The sequence below is a fragment of the Tupaia chinensis genome, unplaced genomic scaffold (genome assembly GCF_000334495.1).
Source record: "Tupaia chinensis unplaced genomic scaffold, TupChi_1.0 Scaffold000528_1, whole genome shotgun sequence".
Lineage (NCBI taxonomy): Eukaryota > Metazoa > Chordata > Mammalia > Scandentia > Tupaiidae > Tupaia > Tupaia belangeri.
In genome coordinates this window covers 5,434,217-5,453,934 of record NW_006160041.1, presented here as the reverse complement: position 1 = coordinate 5,453,934, position 19,718 = coordinate 5,434,217, and the positions used below count along the sequence as shown (strand labels likewise).

Genomic DNA, 19,718 nt, shown 5'->3' with positions numbered 1-19,718 from the left:
ACATGATATGCTTTCATTATGTTCAAATAACTTATATAACAATTTTTTTTTTTGGAGAGGTTTTTGCAATAGGGCATGTGCACTCTCCAGAAAGACAGAGATAGAGAGACAGAAAGTGAGAAATCACCCCCCAAGGGAGATGGCCATGCTGCAATCCCTTCTCCTCCATTCTCCTCTCAGGATCTTGGGCATGCATGCACATGTGCCTGGTGTGAATTTAAACCACCAGGTCCAGGACTTAAACTGTGGTTGATTACGTGGTAGTCCAGCGACATAGCCATTAAGCCAGCTGCTGATCCCATACATAACAATTTTTAAAAAGGAAAAATTGTGAAGATATTCACCTGTAGAAGCCATTTATAATGATCTTAAATACAAAATTTTAGGTACTAAAAACATAAGAAAGACCAATTAAATAAGTAATTAGTGGGCCAGCAGGTGGTGTGGAAGTTAAGGCCACTGAATCCCACATGGCAGACTGTGAGGTTCAGGGACTGGACCCAAGTGTTTGAGAATCATACCTGGTGAGTGCATATGCATATGTGCCCAAAATCTTGAGAGGAGAATGGAGAAGGAACTATGGCATAGTTTTTGACAAACATCACACATTCATCTAAACAACCTTTGTTTCCTTTAAAATAGTTGCTTTCAGAGAACAAAGAACAAGCAATGATTCCAATGATGCTGTCATCATTAAAATACCTTTCTTTTTATTTCTACCTTTACATCAGCAGCACATTCTTTTGGGTATCCTTTGTTTTAGGCAAAATTTTATCCCCTGTGCATGAATTTGGTTTCTGTACAATGGATTAAAGTCTTGTAGAGTCAAGTCTAAGGTACGTTAGAGAAAAAAATAACTAGGCATAATCTCGCTCATTAGGAATTCACTAGGAATATCCAAATTTTATACAATAAAAATCAGTTAAATAAAGGAAAATTTGTTAGTAGTATTAGAAAAAACTATTTTAAGAGCTTCAAATGGCCTGATCTGTCAGTTTTGTATGAGTCTCTTGATCTGGTAGATGACTGTTATTTTTGGGTTTAATAATATCGTTGTGTCACTTTGGGTTTCCTCTGATAAGGCTAGTTTGCATAAGTAGAAGTACTGTTGTTCAGTGGTTGTGCCAAAAAGATCAGAATTTTAAAATGTAATGCTAAGAGGACTTTGACATGGTCTGGTCCAGCCCCCTGTGTTTTCACATTAAGTAATCGAGACTGTGAGAGTAGCAGTCTCTGTTTCTCGGCTCCTACCGCAGCAAACTTTAATTTCTGCTCTTTGGTTAGGAAACGATCATTTATGACAATTATTGACCTCATTAACGTGCAGGTGGCACTGTTTTAAATTGTGGAATATGTGGATGGGTAAATGGAAAGATAGATAAATGCAGGTAATCAAAGCCTCGTGGAAATTAAAATCTAAAATAGCAGCCACACAGATTGAGATACAGAGGGCAGACTTTAGGTAAACTACCTGCCCAGACTGAAGTTTTAGATAAGAATAAAGTTTACTGAGGAAGAGGTTCAGAATTCTCGAGCACCGATGGAGAATCGAGAACTTAGAGGGAGGCAGAAAAGGAATGATAGTGAATTGGTAGGCTAGAGACAAATTTAGGAAGAATATTTCTGCCACAGATTCAGAAATATATGCATGTTTTTTTTAAATCTTCTCTCCAGGGAAAGGGTGGAATAAATTAAAAATTTGCAAATTAAATGTATCATTTATCTGAGAAACTTTGAACATATACAATCCCTGACAGAAAAATATTTGGTGGCTATCATTAAATATTAATCATTAGAAATCAGTTTAGCAAAGATATTTAGTCTTATTGGAACAGCTTTTAAGAAACCAATTACAATGTGGGTTATGAAAGAGAAGTGGAAAAAGCCCAGGGAAAATATTAGAAAATGCAAGTCCCATCATCCAATGGAATTTTTGCAGAAAATTCTTGTTGAGACTTCAGATAGCAATAAAAATAAGTCTGTGTGCTAAGGATGTAAGAATTGGCTAAAAAGTAAAAGCTGAAATTAATAAAATCTCAAAGAATCTTTAAAATTGTTTAATACTGAAGTATTTACTTCAAAGATAAGTAAGAATCATCTATGGTTACCTTATAAAACTTTCTTATATAGAAATTCCACAAATTAAATATGATTATGGATTTGAGGGAGATGAAAGTGGGTTTTTTTTGCATATTCTGGTATGTTGATTGTTCAAAGGGATTGTGAAGTATTTTTCTTTTAGAGTGGTCTTTTAAATCGGTTTTATTAATTCAGTTTCAAGATAATATGGGTAATACTGGGGCCATCAGGTGGAGTGGTGGTTAAGGGCACTAAATTCCCACAAGGCCGACCACAGTTCGAGTCCTGGACTAGGTGGCTTGCTTTCTCACTCTCTCTCTCTCTCTCTCTCTCTGTTATTCTTGCTCTGTCTCTCTCTGGTCAAATTAAATAAGTAAATAAAGTTAAATAAAATTATTTTTTAAAAAGATAATATGAGGATACTGATCATTTTTGGATAACTTATAAAATTCTAAAACTTAAAGATATAGTAGAGTCAAACCTCATTTTCTATATATGAACAGAATGTGAGTGAGCGATGAATAAATCAACAGTTTTAAAGGGAAGAATGAATACATTCTAAACATGTATTCATCTGTTGAGAGAACATTAAACTATATGAAGAAGAAACTGATAGAACTATAAGGAAAAATAGACAAATACATATTTATATTTGGAAATTTCAACATTTCTCTTTCAGAAACTGGTTAAACAGTAGACAGAAAATCAGTAAAGGTATAAAGGCCTGATCAACGCTATCAAATAAGTAGACCTAATTGAAATTTGTAAAATACCCACACAACAACAGTTAATTATGCATTTTTTTTAAGTGCACATTCTTCAAGACTGGCTATATCCTGGGTGATAAAAAAAAAAATTACAGTAAAATTAAGATGACTGCAATTATGCAAAATATTTTGTTTATGCCTAACAAAATGAAACTAGAAATCAATAACAGAAGATATGAAAGATAAAAATATAATTTACCAGGCCAGCAGGTGGTGTGGTGGTTAAGGCGCTGGACTCCCACATGGGTGACCGTGGTTTGAGTCCTAGTTCTGGCAGCATGCTTTCTCGCTTTCTCCCTCTCTCTCTTTCTCTCTCTCTCTGGTCAAATGAAAAAATAATAATAAGTGTAATTAATAAAATTAAATAATTCTTCCAAAGCAAATACAACATCAAAATTTGTGGGATCAACTTAACAGTGCTATGAGGGAAACTTGTAACATGAGATGTAATATTAAAAGAAGAAAGGTCTCAAATCAATAATCTAAGCTTTCAACATAAGCAACTAGAAAACAAAGACCAAATTAAGCCCAAGGTAAGGAAAACCAAGGAAAGAATAAAGATAAGAGCAAAAATAAATGAAATAAAAAGCAGACAAATAGGAAAAATAAGCTAAATAGAAACCAGATTCTTTGAAATAAAAGTAATAAAATTTAAAAGCCTCTAACCAGACTGACTAGAAAAAAAGAAGGTACAAATGGCCAATATAAGGAATGAAAATAGGAGCATTACTAGAATTCCTTGTGACCCTAAAAAGATAATTAAGGAATATTATTAACAATTCTATCAGTATATTCAACAACCAAGATGAAATGGATATAAACAAACAACCTTAAAATATCACCAGTAATTCCACTTGTAGAAATCTGCATTAAATCAATAAAAATATGGACAAATCTTTTTGTACCAAGATGTTTATCAGATGATTGCTTATAATAGGAAAAAAAAAACCCTGAAATTAAACATAAGTTTTACAATAAATAAATAAAATAAACTGTGATTTAGTATAATAATAGTGATGATGACAGAAAAAAATTCTCATATATATTATTTCATGAGTTAAGCTAGGACATAAGATTGTCAATAAATGGTGATCTCAGTGTAAAATGTATTTATAAATAAAATCTACAAAAGGTGTACCTTTAAATAAGCTTTACTTATTTTGTTGGATTATTTGCTTTCTTCTTAATTTTCAAATTTCTTCAAATTTGTTTTCAAATTTGTTAAGAATTAAATATGTCAGTGCCATATTTTAGCTGCTATATGCCAAAAGCTTGTTTTTATCAATAATATAAATTGTTCTTTTCCTGTAAACAAAAAAAGATATAATCAGTGTTTTGATGCCTGTTGATTTTGTTTAAGAAATTTTAAATGGTGTGTTTCAGTATTTAAATATCTTTGTGCATGTCATCATTCCTCTGATAAGCACGTTTTGATGTCATCTTGTTTTAGCAAGATGCCCAAACCAGCGTTTCTATGCCATCCCCTCTCTGGCTTTCTCAGTTCAGGTATCAGTAGGCAAAATGTAGTTTGCTTTCCTTTATTTTCTCATTTTTTTATTGGCCCATAAATATCAAAGCATCTTTTAGTGGGAAACCATTTATAGACTTGTCTCTTTCATGCTTCATATCGAAAACATGATTCAGTGGAGATTTTTAGCATTGGTTGAGATCAAAACCCTCACTCTCATTTATGTCTTTCCACTCCACCCAAACCTGTAGGATTTCACATCTGAACTACAAGCATAGCTATCTGGGACATGAGAGATTCTGCAGTGAACGACTTCCAGTTTCTTATGAAATCTCCATCATTAGTGAGACTTAAACATCACACAGTTAAAAACCTTAGGGTCTTAGTTGTAAATAGACTTAAACTTCCTTTCGGTACATGAAGGGTAATGATCTTGAATCATCTGAGGATTATGTCCACGTCTTTAACTCCGAATAAATGGACCTTTTAGAAGTATATGTGTAACCTTTCTTTTTGGCTTTTCTTTTGCACTTACATACAATGTATGTGACAAATAAGTAAGTTATACTTGCTATGGAGAATGACAACTTATTCATCAGATTGTCATGTTACATGGGAGCCTACTATATGTGGGGACAATGTTTTGAGGAATCTTTTGGGGCCCCTTACTCCTCAGTTTCATGTAAAATCTTTGGAAACATTATTGATCAACCCTCCCCCTCTCTAGAGCTCAGTTATCCTCATGTACAGTCTTTTAGTATTCCCGTTTCAGCTTGTACAGATTCATTCTCCACGCAGAGGCCCATGTAATTGTTGCAAAATATCCTTAAAGTCCTCAATTGCCTTTTTATTGTACTTTTAAAAATCTCAAATGCCAAACATGATCTCTGCCAACCTCACTGTAACCATCTCTGCTAGGCTCTCTGTGCGAAAACCCTGAGCCTTCCTTCTCTTCTTCAGACACACCAAACTCAGTTTCACCTCAGCACTCACACTTCCCCCATCTTCATTCTTACCCTTACCTTTCATTCCCATCCCCTACCCATGTTTCACTTGAATCGTTGATTCACATTTGTCATTCAAATATTGTCTTAAATATCACCACCTAGAGGGGTCTTCTGTGAACCTAAAATCGAAATCTGGTTATCTTGTTATTTCCTGTTTTTATATTATATATCATAGTTTTGGGTTTGGGGAATTTTTTTTTTTCTTGCTAGAAGGCATGTGTGTTCAGTAGAGAGAGATACAGGGAGTAAGATATGAAGAAGCTACTCCCAAGGGAGTTTGATCACACCACAATCCCTTCTGCTCTATTCTCCTCTCAGAATTTTGGACACACATGCCTTATTTCTTTTTCAAGCCTCTGGATCTGGGATTCAAACGCACAGTCAGCCATGGGATCCAGCCATCTTAACTACTACACCATTGACTGGCTTATACTATTTTGTTTCTTTTTTAGACTATTTTTGCCATAGGGCACATGAACTCACCAGCGAAAGAGAGGCAGAGAGAAGGAACGCGAGAAATCACCCCACAGAGGAGATAGCCACACAGCAGTTCCTTTCCCTCAAATCTCCTCTCTGGATTTTGGGGCACACACACACAAGTACTTGATGTATTTTTCAACTCACCAGGTCTGAGACTTGAACTCCGGAATTGGTCATGTGATATGCAGCACCTTAACCACTATGGCACCTGCCCGCCCCAATAGTGCTTTTTAAATTTTCATTGCCAGAGACCACATGCACTCACTTGAGAGAGGGACACAGCAACCCCCAATTTGGCATGGTCACACTGCAATCCCTTTTCCATTTTTTGCATCCTGTTGGGGTTTTGAATGTGCACTCATATACTCCCAGAATGTTTTTCAGACTGTTCGGGCTGAGATTCAAACCACAGTCAGCCATGTGGAATCTGCCTCCCTTAACCACTAGGCAATGGGAACAGCCCTATCATAGTTTTTAATTATATTGTGTTTTGTGCAGTTTATAGATGTAATGCTTTTCTCACCTGTCCATAAGACATTATATCCCAATGTCTTACTTGCTTATTTTTTGTCCAGCACATAGTAGGTACCAAAAAAAAAATTGTTATTGAATGAACAAGTAAAATAATGGAATAAAAGTATAAAAAAATAACTAGAGGAGACTAGCAGATAGTGTAATGGTTTTGGACCCCCCACGTTCTTGACCATGGTTCGAGCCCCAGACCCAGTGGCTTAAAACTCACACAGGGTATGTGTGTGTGGATGCCCAAAATCCTGAGAGGAGAACAGAGGAGAAATGATTCTGATGTGACCATTCCACCCTGGTGGGTGATTTCTCACTTTCTGTCTTTCTGTCTTCCTCTCTGGCAAGTAAGTGTAAGCACCCTATAGCAAAAAATCTCTTTCCAAAACAAAAAGAAAAAAAAAAAAAAGAAAGGAAAAAAAGAAAATAAGTAGAAAGTGTTAATGAGGGAAAAATGAAGTTTTACTGTATAAAAGAGAAAGGTATATTAAAGAAATTATTTTTAACCTATTCAAATAGTAAAGTTATAATTTTCATTTTCACCTAAAATCAGGGAGAAGGACACATTTATACAATGCAAAGAAGAGGGACCTTTGCTATGTTTATTTTTTGGGTAGATATGGTAAATATTTGTTGAATTAGTAAGAGGATTAATATAATCATTATGAAAAGCAGTCTAGTGAAATGTATTTATAAAACATCTAATCATTGTTATTAACCCTATATTTTCCACTAAGAATTTGTCATAAGAAATAGTCCTAAATATGGAAAATATTGTATATTTAAAGATATTCTTCACAATGTTATTTATAGGAGTGAAGCACTGGAAATTACCCAATAGTTTATCACGTAAAATAATAGCTAAGTAAGTGAGTACATTCCATAGAGAGTATTTGTAACACATAGCTACAGGTTAGCATAATATAATGACTTACATTCTTATAATATAAAAGTAAAGAAAGAATATGAAGTTTTATAATTGTTTATAACTTTTATCATAGTAGGGGAAAAAAGACTAGAAAGAAATACATCATGCTATGTCAACTGGTCCGTCCTTTCTTTTTCTTATTCCTTTTGATATGCATATATTTCATTTTTAGCAGGGATTATAATTATACTAAATTGTGCATATATAATATAGTTTTTATTGAGGTTGGATATCTGTTACAATACACTTAATGAGTCCTAGTCCTTACATTTTGCAATAATTGAACTGAAACGCTGTGTTCTTTCTTAGGATGACAGGACCTTTGCTGAAGGTTCTCATGCTTTCGTGTTAGATCACTCATCATCTTGGCAGGATCATAGTCGCTTCCTGTCTAGTCCACGATTTTCACACTTGAACTGTAAGTAATGTCCTGTACCAATTTGAAAATTGAATTTAAGAAAATGGAACTCATGGAAAAATTAAAGGCCAACACGTGATAGTAGTGTTCATGTTATAAATTTAAGAAAACCTTTATCATGAATAATAAAAATAATGTTCCCTAAGTACATTCATAACATTAACCAACTTACTGAAAAGTATCTCGTACCCCTTCTCTTTAGACCTTATCTTGTTTAGAAAAACCTAAATCATCCAAAATAGAAGTCTTAACTGAGCAAGTGTTTTGTTTGGAGATGGATAGTAACTGTGGAAATTATTTTATAATGAAATTGAAGCCATGAAAGAGTGGAACGTCTTTGTGTATTAACTGTTCAGAAATACATACTCTTGGTCCAGCCTCAGTGATGCATGCTGTGCTACTAAGATACTGCTCCACAGGCTGGGACCACCGGAGTTCTCAGTTCAAATCCTGGTCCAGTCTAAAGGTCTAGTGGGGTGGTGTGCACCTGTAGTTCCAGCGACTCAGGGAAGTTGAGGCAGGAAGCTTATATGCTTAAGACTGGCTTAGACAACATAGCTAGGGCTTGTCCAGAGTAAGAGCCAAGCATGGCAGCACAACGCCTATAGTCCTAGTTGGGTGGCTGAGGCAAATGGATAGTAACAGCAAGATTTTCTCTAAAAACAAAATAAACTATTCAAAGTAGTGTTCATTTTATGAGATTTCAAAGAGTAAGAATAGTCATACTATTACTTGTTAGATTTCACTCTGTGAATTCTCTGTATATGTTAATAAAATGTCACTATCAACATCATCAAGGTATGAGTCCATTGGTGATGATGCCTATCCCTTTCCCTTCTCTATTCTACTTGTTCTTCAAGTTTCAGCTTATATGTAATTCTATTTTTTTTTTTTTAGAGGATTTTGCTATAGGGCGTGTGCACTCACCAGAAAGACAGAGAGACAGAAAGCAAGAAATCATCCCCCAGGAGGAATGGCCACACCACAATCCCTTCTCCTTCATTCTCCTCTTGGGATCTTGGGCACGCACGTACACACGCTCAGCGTGAGTTTGAGCCACTGGGTCTGGGACTCGAACCACGGTCAACTACGTGGGAGTCCAGCGACATAGCCATTATACCAACTGCTGGTCCTTGTATGTAATTCTTTAAGGAAACCTCTGGAAGGTGGTTTTAAATGGGATCTCTATTACGAGCACCTATAATGGGCTACAGTTTTCCTTTGAAACTTTCCTCAGAATAATTATAGAGTTACTTATTAGTTGAGTGACTTTTTACTTAATGATTCTTCCCTACACCAAGGAGAGTGAACACCACGAGAATAGAAAGCAATGCTGTTTTGTTCACCACTGTTTCTTCAGCATTCTACATACCACTTAAAATGTAATAAATGCTCAATTAATATTTAATTAGTTAGACGAAGAAGTTTATGAGTTAAGTCCACCATCATCTAACTATTGGGATTCAAATGTTATTTAATAGATTCTTATTTAAATATTTAACTCTTCAGTTTATCATGGGCCTAGAGGGTTGTACATTAAATTTGATAATTCTGTCATTTAAAATAACTAGATTGCTATAAGATAAAATATCAAAATAAGCCACAAGTAAATAGATCAAATCCAAAGTGATAACTCTCATTTTTGTTAATTCATATTCATGAATTCATTGAATTAATATTTATCAGTTTCTCATAAATGGTTTTGTTTTTGTTATATCATGATTATTTTCTTTCAGAAGCTAAGCATTTTTTCTTTCGTGTCCTAATCACTTTACCAAGTGATTTCGTATCTGCATAAGCCCTCTGTTATTCTAATCTGGCAGCTACCCTTTAATATAGATTATATCTCGAGTTGCCTATGGCACCTCAGAATCTGAAATACACATAGCCCCCAATTTTTATTTTCATATTAAACAATGCAAAAACTTCCCAAGTCTATTTAATATAAGTAAACAACAAAGAGAGAGAGCATTGACTAAGTACCAACAAACATACGAGTATCCATCCACGAAGACGCTCAAGAGCCTGAAAATAAACAGCACCATGATCTGATCATGGTGATTATTGTCCTGTTATTTTGTTTTGCCATATGACTTTCATGAGACTCCCAGAAAGGTCCCAGGAAGGAAGTAGCTGGAGGACATAAAGTGGAAAGCATTTAAGATTTTTAAAATTTTATTTAGTATTGTGATACGCAGTGAAAGAAACTGTATTCAGCTTTTTTCATACTAGCATTTAGTGACCAGTTGTTGTCATTTCTCTAATTAAAATGTATTCCTCAGGGGGCCAGCAGGTGGCATGGTACTTAAGGTGCTGGACTCCCACATGACCAACCGTGGTTTCAAGTCCCAGACCTGGTTGTTTGCTCTCTCTCTGTCTCTCTCTGTCTGGTCAAATTGAATAATAATAATAATAAATTTAATTTAATTCAGTTCTTTAAAATGATGTATTCTCCACATGCAGCTATGGGTCTCTATATAAATATACTAGCTTAAAAGAAAAGAAAGTTAAATAAGAATAGGAAAAAATGTCATTGGGAACATAATTTGAATAAGAAAACACTTGTGCAATTTTTTTTTTTTTTTTTTTTGCTATAGGGCGTGTGCGCTCGCCAGACAGAGAGAGACATAGAGACAGAAAGCGAGAAATCACCCCCCAGGGGGTATGGTCACGCCGCAGTCCCTTCTCCTCCATTCTCCTCTCGGGATCTTGGGCACGCACGCACATGTGCCCGGCGTGAGTTTTAAGCCACCGGGTCTGGGACGCAAACCGCGGTCGACTATGTGGGAGTCCAGCGACATAGCCATTACGCTAACTGCTGGTTCCCAACACTTGTGAAATTTTATGTTGTAAAATTTGACTGAAAAATTATAGTTTAAAAGTAAAATCCTTGGGACCAGCAGTTAGTGTAATGGCTATGTTGTTGGAATCCCATGTAGTTGACCGCAGTTTGCATCCCGGACCCGGTGGCTTAAAACTCACGCCGGGCACGTGTGCATGTGTACCCAAGATCCTGAGAGGAGAACGGAGAAGGGATTGTGGCATGGCCATCCCCCCAGGAGGTGATTTCTCGCTTTCTGTCTCTCTGTCTCTCTCTCTGTCTGGCGAGTGCACGCCCTATAGCAAAAATCTCTCCCCCCCAAAAAAGTAAAACTCTTTATAAACTAATTTATTAATAAATTGTGTAATTAATTTATTGATCACTTCATAGCTTAATGTTTTATTGCTTTCTTGTTGACAGATTTGTTTTATGATTTTCCTCCCATGCATGTCCCCATTTTCAAGAATACTTTTAAACATTTAATCTTATCTACTTCATCATTAATTTTAGTGATTGAATTAAATTTATTTCTATATAATCGTATTTATTCTTGTTTGATTTTCTGCTAATTTTTTTTGTCTTTAATACTGTGGTATTTTAGAAGTACAAAAGTTAGGATCATGCTGAATACTTCCCCACTTTTGTAGCACAAACAATTCAGTTTAGTTATAGAAATAGTCTGTAATTTCTTTTTAATCTCCTTTTAAGCCTTCAAAACTGAAAAGAACTGTCAGGACCACCAAACAGCAAATGGGTAATACAGGGAATGGAGAATGTTTTAAAAACTCTTATTAATACCATCACATAAGAGAAAATATTATATTCATTAGAATAAGATGATGTGAAAAATTAACATGGGAAAAGAGGTATTAGAATCTTAAAATGTGATTGCCATAAAGAAGAACGAAAACTAGAACAATGGAAAACTAAGCTGAGAGATCCACAAAGAAAGCAGATGAGGGGTTGGCAGGTGGCCTGATGGTTGAGTGCGCTGGACTTCCACATGACCAACCGCAGTTTGAGTCCCAGACTTGGTGACTTGCTCTCTCACTTTCCCTCTCTCTAGCTTTGTCCCTCTCTGGTCAAATTTTTAAAAAAGTAAATAAATAAATAAAGTTAAATAAAACAATTATTTTAAAAAAGAAGTAGATGAAAAAGAAAAAATAATGAGATAATAGGAAAGAAAAGATTTTTAGAAAATCAATTCAAAAGGAACAATAATATATGATTAATGGAGTCTTGAGAGAACAAAGAAAACAGAGCAGCCAGCAGTGACCACATTAAAAGAGACACCCAGTGAGTACCCATCTTACCCTGTTATCCTGAGATTTTTCTTTGCTTCTCTTGGTGATATCCATGTTTCTCAGATCCTATACCTTCATATTTCTTATTTCACTCCTTTCATTGGTGGAAGTTTATCAAAGAAAGGGAGGTAAATGTTTCCAGTCTTTATATTCCTGAAAATTTATTTCTTTCACTTATACTTGATTTTTCTTCTGATAAATCATTAAAAAATTAGTCCCAGACTTGGTGACTTGCTCTCTCACTTTCCCTCTCTCTAGCTTTGTCCCTCTCTGGTCAAATTTTTAAAAAAGTAAATAAATAAATAAAGTTAAATAAAACAATTATTTTAAAAAAGAAGTAGATGAAAAAGAAAAAATAATGAGATAATAGGAAAGAAAAGATTTTTAGAAAATCAATTCAAAAGGAACAATAATATATGATTAATGGAGTCTTGAGAGAACAAAGAAAACAGAGCAGCCAGCAGTGACCACATTAAAAGAGACACCCAGTGAGTACCCATCTTACCCTGTTATCCTGAGATTTTTCTTTGCTTCTCTTGGTGATATCCATGTTTCTCAGATCCTATACCTTCATATTTCTTATTTCACTCCTTTCATTGGTGGAAGTTTATCAAAGAAAGGGAGGTAAATGTTTCCAGTCTTTATATTCCTGAAAATTTATTTCTTTCACTTATACTTGATTTTTCTTCTGATAAATCATTAAAAAATTATCTTCCAAAACCTAGTGTCATTGGAGAGTCATATACATACACACACACACACACACACACACACACACACACAAAGATACTTCAAAAAGTACATGTAAAGTGGAATCAAAGTACAAATTTGTTTTGGTGTCAAAAAAATGTGAAATACTTGAACAGTTTTTATAATATGTATTTTCAATGAACTTTTTGAAGACTATTTTTTCTTTTCTTTTTTTTTTTCCTTCTCTTTTGATTCTTATTATTTGAAGTCATCTTCGCCGGTCCTCCTTTTACTGTACCACATCCTTTCCATTTCTGACACCAGGAACTTTTACGATCTGCCCTTTAACTCATCAGTGAGTTTGTGATGCTATGCCTCAGTGTGGGTCTTGTTTTATTCATCCTTCTAGCTACTTGTTGAGTGAACCCTTTGAATTTAGACATTCATTCTTCAGTTCTCCCATACTGAAGGACATTAGTAGATACTCCATTAAGAGAATATTTAGGAAGCAAACAAACCAAAAGAATCTAATACAGTTGAGCACTTGAAAAAAAAAATATGTCCGAATGGGCGTATAGTAGATCTAATTGAGTAATTAGAAGCAATTAAGATGATCAGAGAAAATGAAAGAAAAATAAAATGAAAACATGGCCAATTAATAAACTCAGGAAAAAGATGAACGAGAAAAGAAGCATTGTCTTACCTATTAGGTTTGTGTGAGTTTTATTTTCATAGTTTTAATAACACTCACTATTGATATAACTGAAAGTTCAGATGTAACTATATTGGGGGGATGGTGTGAGAAGTGGGTGGGTGTGGATAATGTCTAAAAATGATAAACCAGAAAATGTAATACAAGTTCTTTTTTTGTGTTTTTTTTTTTTCACAAAAATGAAGTAAATGTGGAAAATAAAGCTAAAAGAGTTGGTTGTGGTCGACTCTGGGGAGTAGGACTATGGGATCAGAAGGAGTAGGGCAAGTGACTCCTACTGTCCTGTTACCCTTTTTCACTCTTTGATATGTACACTTTGGCTAAAAGTGATTCTTATGAAGGTAAGTGCTACTAAGAACATTCCAGCTTTTAATGTCTGATGACAAATGTCTTTTCTTGTGAACTTCTCTATGGAACATGAAAGCTAGGATTGGCATGCAGAACAGGCTAGACCTATGTAGAGACTTGGGGAATAGAAAATTGTAGCTTTCTAGACAGATGTGAGTTTCTGGGCCTACAGGCAGGCACCTTCCTACTTACGTTGGAATTTGTGCTGCATGAAGCCCTTTTGTCTAAGCTTGAGACACTGAGGCCTTCATTCCGCTGACTGAGATGCCCTGACAGACTGTGACCAAATGAAAGCGTAGAATCACTGACCATGGAAAAAAACAAAGGAAATGGGAAAATACTGCATAATTTGTGGTCTCTGAAATGATCCAGCATTAATGAAAGTTTGTTTTAAGAAGTAATTTATGTCAGCTTTGTGTAGTTCAGGTCAATTCAAAAGAAGGTAGATTCCTTCTGCCAGGAAGAAGGGAAGAAATGTATAAATTGTAAGTTTATATTACCATTGGAAATAGGAACACAGAAATCCATTATTTAAAGCTATGATCACTACCAAATTTATCCTGGCTGGCTAGAAGTTATGGCCCTGAGTCAGGACACTCTTTTAGAAGACTTGAATTCCATTACCTTTAGCCTGTAGACAGTGGGGGCTTAGTAAGAGAGAGTCATAATGTCAGCTTTTGAAACTGTCATTTTTACTTTTTATAAGTAGCAACTGACCACTAGTCTCCATGTATAGCTCCTTTTAGACGAAAAGATCACAACTTCAGAACAGGGCCTTCATTCCTAGGACCTAGACCAGACTAAAATCCACGGAGGTCTGTAGCAATATGATGATTTCTAGAAACCTGCAGTCCTTTACAACTAAAATGTGTGATCTTTGTAGAGCTGGTATCCCCAAGTCAGGTTTTTAAAATAAATGCAGATTGCAGATTTTCTAAAAATCTAAAATTGTTCTTAAAAATAACATTTTTAAGTAAGAAAAAAAAAGGACTGTCATTTTTCATGGGGGAAAATGTAATCTACGAAGTATTATATGACTTTGGAAGTGAATCACGCATATTATTTTAATTTGATATTCTTAGAAAAGCACATCAGTCAAGGTTGCTTTAAAAACCTATTTCACTTCCTTACCTTAGTTTAGATTGCTATAAAAAGAAAAGTTAGTATTCTCAATTTATGTTTTGAAGTGCTGTCAGTGGGAAGTTAAGTCCCTTGGATCCCAAATAATTTATCCACAGCAAGAATAGCATACTGTTCTCACTTCTGTGTTGTACTGCAAGGTCTACCTGGCTAACTCTGAATAAACACTTCATATGTAGTCTGTCCGACAACTTCTCAAAAAATGCCAAAAATGTATGGCAAATAAAAAATGTTGAGGTACTGATAAAGTAAGAAAATTGTTTCTTGTCCATTCAAAGACATGTTTATTCCGCGAAAGATACTGTCTTTCTTATTTTGCAGTTGTTCGGAATGACTTTCAGGTATTTTTCACTGACCAATTAAATGCCAGATACCTTTAAATGACTGAGTTCTGATTATTGCAGTTTGACAAATTACTCTCTAGATGCTGTCTAGAAAGCAGCTAAAAAATTTCCAATTGACTGTCTCTTAAAAATCTAGTAAGTATATTCACTTGTTCAACCAATATTTACTGAGAGGCTATGCATAGGCTGTGTACACTTCTAGGGGAGACAGGAGTAAACAAGACAGACAAGGTCACCTTGTCTTATGGAGAAACAGGTAATAAGCAAGTAAACAAAAAATTTAAAATTCACGATTGGTGCTGTGAAGGTAAAATGATAGAGTACCTGGAACAGGACCGCTACTTTATATTGATGATTGGGGGGTGCCTCCCTGAGGAGGCTGCAATTGAGCTGAAGCCTGAATGGCTTGCAAGAAGACTCAGCTGATTTGAAACTGGGTGGGAATGTCTTTCTAGATAGCAGGAGTAAAAAGTGCCAAGACTCTGAGGAAGAGAGGACATGGTCTTCTAGAGAGAAAATAGTGAACAAGTGTGGAGAAAAAGACAGAGCCAAAGAAAAACAGTCAGATGTTTGGATTTTATGCTAAGTTTATGGCAAAATTTATGCCAATAGAAATGTTGAGGTACTGATAAAGTAAAAAATTATTTCTTGTCCATTAAAAGACATGTTTATTCCATGAAAGGATATTCTTTCTGTCTTATTTCACAGTTGTTTGGTATGACTATATTTCAGGTATTTTTCACTGACCAGTTAAGTGGCAGATACTTTTAAATAACTGAGTTCTGATTATTGTCGTTAGAGACCATTAGAGTGGGGATGAGGGATTAGACAAGAGATTGACATAATCTGATTTACTTTTTAGAAATAATTCTGGTAGTGGCATGGAGAAAGAATGGTAAAGGAGCAAGATGAAAACTGGAGAGAGAAAATGATAACCTAGGCTGGGGTGTGGGAAATGGAGAGAGTGTGAAACAGAAGGACTCAGGTGAATGGGGGAGGTAGAATCATGAGAACTTACTATTTAACTGGTTTGGTAGGATCAGGCAGGACGAAAGAAGAGAGCAACCATTGTTGGAAACTTGGAGGATAGGTCCGTAGTTTCCTAATGGAGAAGAATAAGGGATGAGCAGGCATCGGAGAGTTGAAATCAGGAGGGAAGATTTCACAGAGAGAGTTGGATATAGGTGTCTAGTGTTCAAAAGAGCAGAAAGAAGTAGTAGACAGACAACGAGCCCTGGTTCCAGATCTACTTTCAGCAGACTTTAAGGATGTAGCCAGGATTCCATTCTGTAAAAAGGGGATGCTTATGATTTCTCCCTTTAAACTTCTGGGAGCGGGGGGTGGGGAGTTATATCACTGGTCTCTGATGAAGCACATACAGTTTCCATTGTCAGAGACTCTTCGAATTAAGAACAGTTTTTAAATCATACAAATATGTTTTTAAAATGCAGTAAACTGATTATGTAAGATCTTACACTGAAGGTTTAAGCCCATGTAAGATTCAATGATGGAAAACTAGGTCGAATACCATAATTAATTAACTATCTTTCTCAAAGTTAATTGTTTAGCCCAGTTTTTATATTCACCTAGGTTTATTTTTGTCTTTCCTCTTACCTTGCCAGCATTTACCAAAAGAACTGTTGCTCCAGATTCAGCTTCAATCAAAGGAGATGCCGCAAGTTTACCCATGAATGGAACAAGTCCACAATCTAAAAAGGAAGAATACGAGAATAAACAAAGCAAAATGTAATGAATTACTTTACAGGAGTGTTTTTTACTAGCAGATCTATCCTCACTGCAATTTGGCCCAATTATCTTACAGACATACCTGCAGCTTCTCTTCCAAATTGCCAAATATTGACTCAAGTAACAGTAGAGTTGGTCTTTGTAAATGATTAAGTTATACCCATCTAAATAGTATCAGGTATGACATGCAGCTAACACTGGCAGCTGATACCAGCAAAGAAAAAGTGATGTTTTTCACTTTTCACTTTCCTTTTTCCACTGTGATCAGTCATGTTTCTGGACTAAAATTTAGATTTATAACTGAGGCCTTTCAAAAATTACTGACTGAAGGGGAAGAAAATGAGTTTACCTCAAAGCAAAAGTTGCCAGCACTTTAGATTCAGGGAGCATTTATATACAACTGATTTTTCAAAAAATGCGTTCTTCCTAATAAATGACCATGTGTTATAACATGTCATGGAGATACGCACATATCATATTGGACAGTCTACTTTGTGAATGCTCAGAATTGTTAGATCCATCATCTCAGGAGTCTGTTACTACATACAGTATCCTAAAGTTTCCAATCATCCATTTTTAATAGCAATAAACAATTTATGTGTGGTATCTGAATGGCAGAGAACTGAATTATGAAGAATTCATAGCACAATTTATTTATTTGTCTTTTTGTGGCCAAATATTTCACTGTGATCACTTCAGTCATATCCTGAACCATTTTTGGTTTACTGTACCAAAATCACACCACCAAACTTCTGTGTCTATTAGATTTAGTCTGTAAGAATTTTTGTATAATTTGGTACAATTTCAGCATCTCAGCTTTTCTCAACGTCAAAGTGTATTTTAGAACTCTCTTTCCATACAGATCTACCAGTGAAGAAAGACTTATATTAAATGCTAGGTAATGGAAAACACCTAGGAACTGAATCCTGTCGGGTTGTGGTGGAAAGATTCTACCCAGGGACAAGGACAATAAAGTCATACCTTTGTAATGTGCATTATATCTTGTGTTTGTTAAAGTAGACTTCCTTGTTAGATTTCTCACATTTAGTAAAAATGCCTTTATTTCCTCTGAATATGTGTTTTCCTAGATTACCACATTCAAAGGCATGGAAGAAGAAATGACACTCTCTTTCATGAACTTAAATACAGTTCTTTCTATAGAATGTGGAGATAGTTTATGTCAAAAAAGTACATAACATAAACTACATAACCTCTGAGAATACAACCATTATTATTTATTCATCCTAAAAACCTTTTAATGAGTTCCTACTATATGCAAGTCATTGTGCTAGGAGGAAAGAAGTACAAAAACAGGTGTACATGTCTCAAAGTTTCTTTGACATTAGGAATTATATTTAAAATGGGGGAAATGTGTTCAAGCTAGCTGGAGAAGTTCTGGATCAGACCACATTGAACAGGTTTTGTTTTATTTAATCTAATCTCAGGGTTGTAACTCTGCTATATAATATCTAGTGTATTAGGGAGAAAGATGACCAGAAGAATCGAAATTGTAAGTGTGATAATGTGTATTCTGAGGTTTTAGTAGGAGTAGCCTTTTTTTTTTTTTGAGAGGTTTTTGCTATAGGACGTGTGCGCTTACCAGAAAAACAGAGACAGAAAGATAGAAAGCAAGAAATCATCCCCCAGGGGAAATGGCCTTGACGCAATCCCTTCTCCTCCTTTCTCCTTAGTTTAAGCCACTGGGTTCAGGACTTGAACCAAGGTCAACTACATGGGAGTCCAGCGACATAGCCATTACGCTAACTGCTGGTCCCAGTGAGAATAGCCCTTTTGAAGAAACATCTCACAGTCCTGGTCCGTATAATCTCTACCATCCTGTAGTAATCCGTAGGATATTGAGAAATTACCTCAGTATTTCTGCTGATGTTTTGAACAACACCGTAATATTTCATCCCCTTGGACCTATATAACTAACAGGGAACAAAGGGAAAAAATGAACAGGTTTTTTGTTTGTTTGTTTTTTATCTTAGGTATAAAGATTAAATGGCTTTTCCCTTTATGTATTAGTAGGGACTTCACACAGTCTATTCTGTTTAATAAGAAATGATCTAAACTAGTATTAGCACATATACGGTCATTAAAACAAACAAACAAACAAACAAAACTATACAGTCCAGTAGGCCTGAAAGTTTAAGGTGATTCACATTATTTACTTGAAAAATCTTTGAAAACATATTAGCTTATTTTATAACAGAATGGAGAGGAATCCTGTGAAAGGCCTTTTTAAATCTGAAAAAATAAATAAATAAATAAGCCATTATATTATTGAATGCCTTCTGCTACTGTTGGATGAATGAAGGTGTCTGACTTTAAATATGGAACACACAGAACTTCAAAGGCAAAGTCAACTTTTGTGAGCAACAATTTGGTCAAAATACTTTGGCCCTTGTTTATCTGGAATGAATTCCAAGGACCTGTCTCCTCTGAGGATTTTTCCTATCTTTTACAGTAACCATAAGCTTGAGTTGGAAATCAAAAGGAATGCTAAGGAAACACTAATAGCTTGATTTGTACATTTCAAAGCCAGCAACTGTTTTTCCTTTACTCACCCCTTTGGCAGGGTAGCCTCAATTACGTGTGATATTAGCCCCAGTTGAGTTGTAGCTGATCAGCCATATTGCTTGTAGCTCTGGGACATTGGAATGGATAAACCTTATTCTGCAATGAGCTTGGTCCAAGACTTAATTTGAAGATTGACCTTTTTGGTTTAAAGATTTTGAGTCTCCTGGCCATTTTTTCCCCCAAGCACACTAAACTTCCATTGAAGTTGTTTGAAGGCCACAGAAGGGAGAAACACAGCTGGGAGAAATCTGGCTTGATGTTTTTCCCATTGGCTAAGGTCATATTATTTCCTTGACTAGTGTCTAACTGGAAGGTTGAAAACCAGTTGGTTATATAACACTTTATGCACCCAGTTTCTCAC

At 35.4% G+C, this 19,718-nt stretch overlaps 1 protein-coding gene across 1 annotated transcript in view; it reads left to right on the top strand.

The window, feature by feature from the left end:
* CEP128 (centrosomal protein 128) overlaps positions 1–17,743 on the top strand; it is a 461,274-nt gene extending 443,531 nt beyond the window's left edge. The window contains exons 29-30 of the mRNA XM_014591066.2: positions 7,561–7,669; positions 16,651–17,743. Coding sequence (XP_014446552.1) covers positions 7,561–7,669; positions 16,651–16,778 — 237 coding nt within the window. The 3' untranslated portion in view covers positions 16,779–17,743. The remainder of the gene's footprint in view (positions 1–7,560; positions 7,670–16,650) is intronic.
* The last annotated feature ends 1,975 nt before the right edge of the window (positions 17,744–19,718 follow it).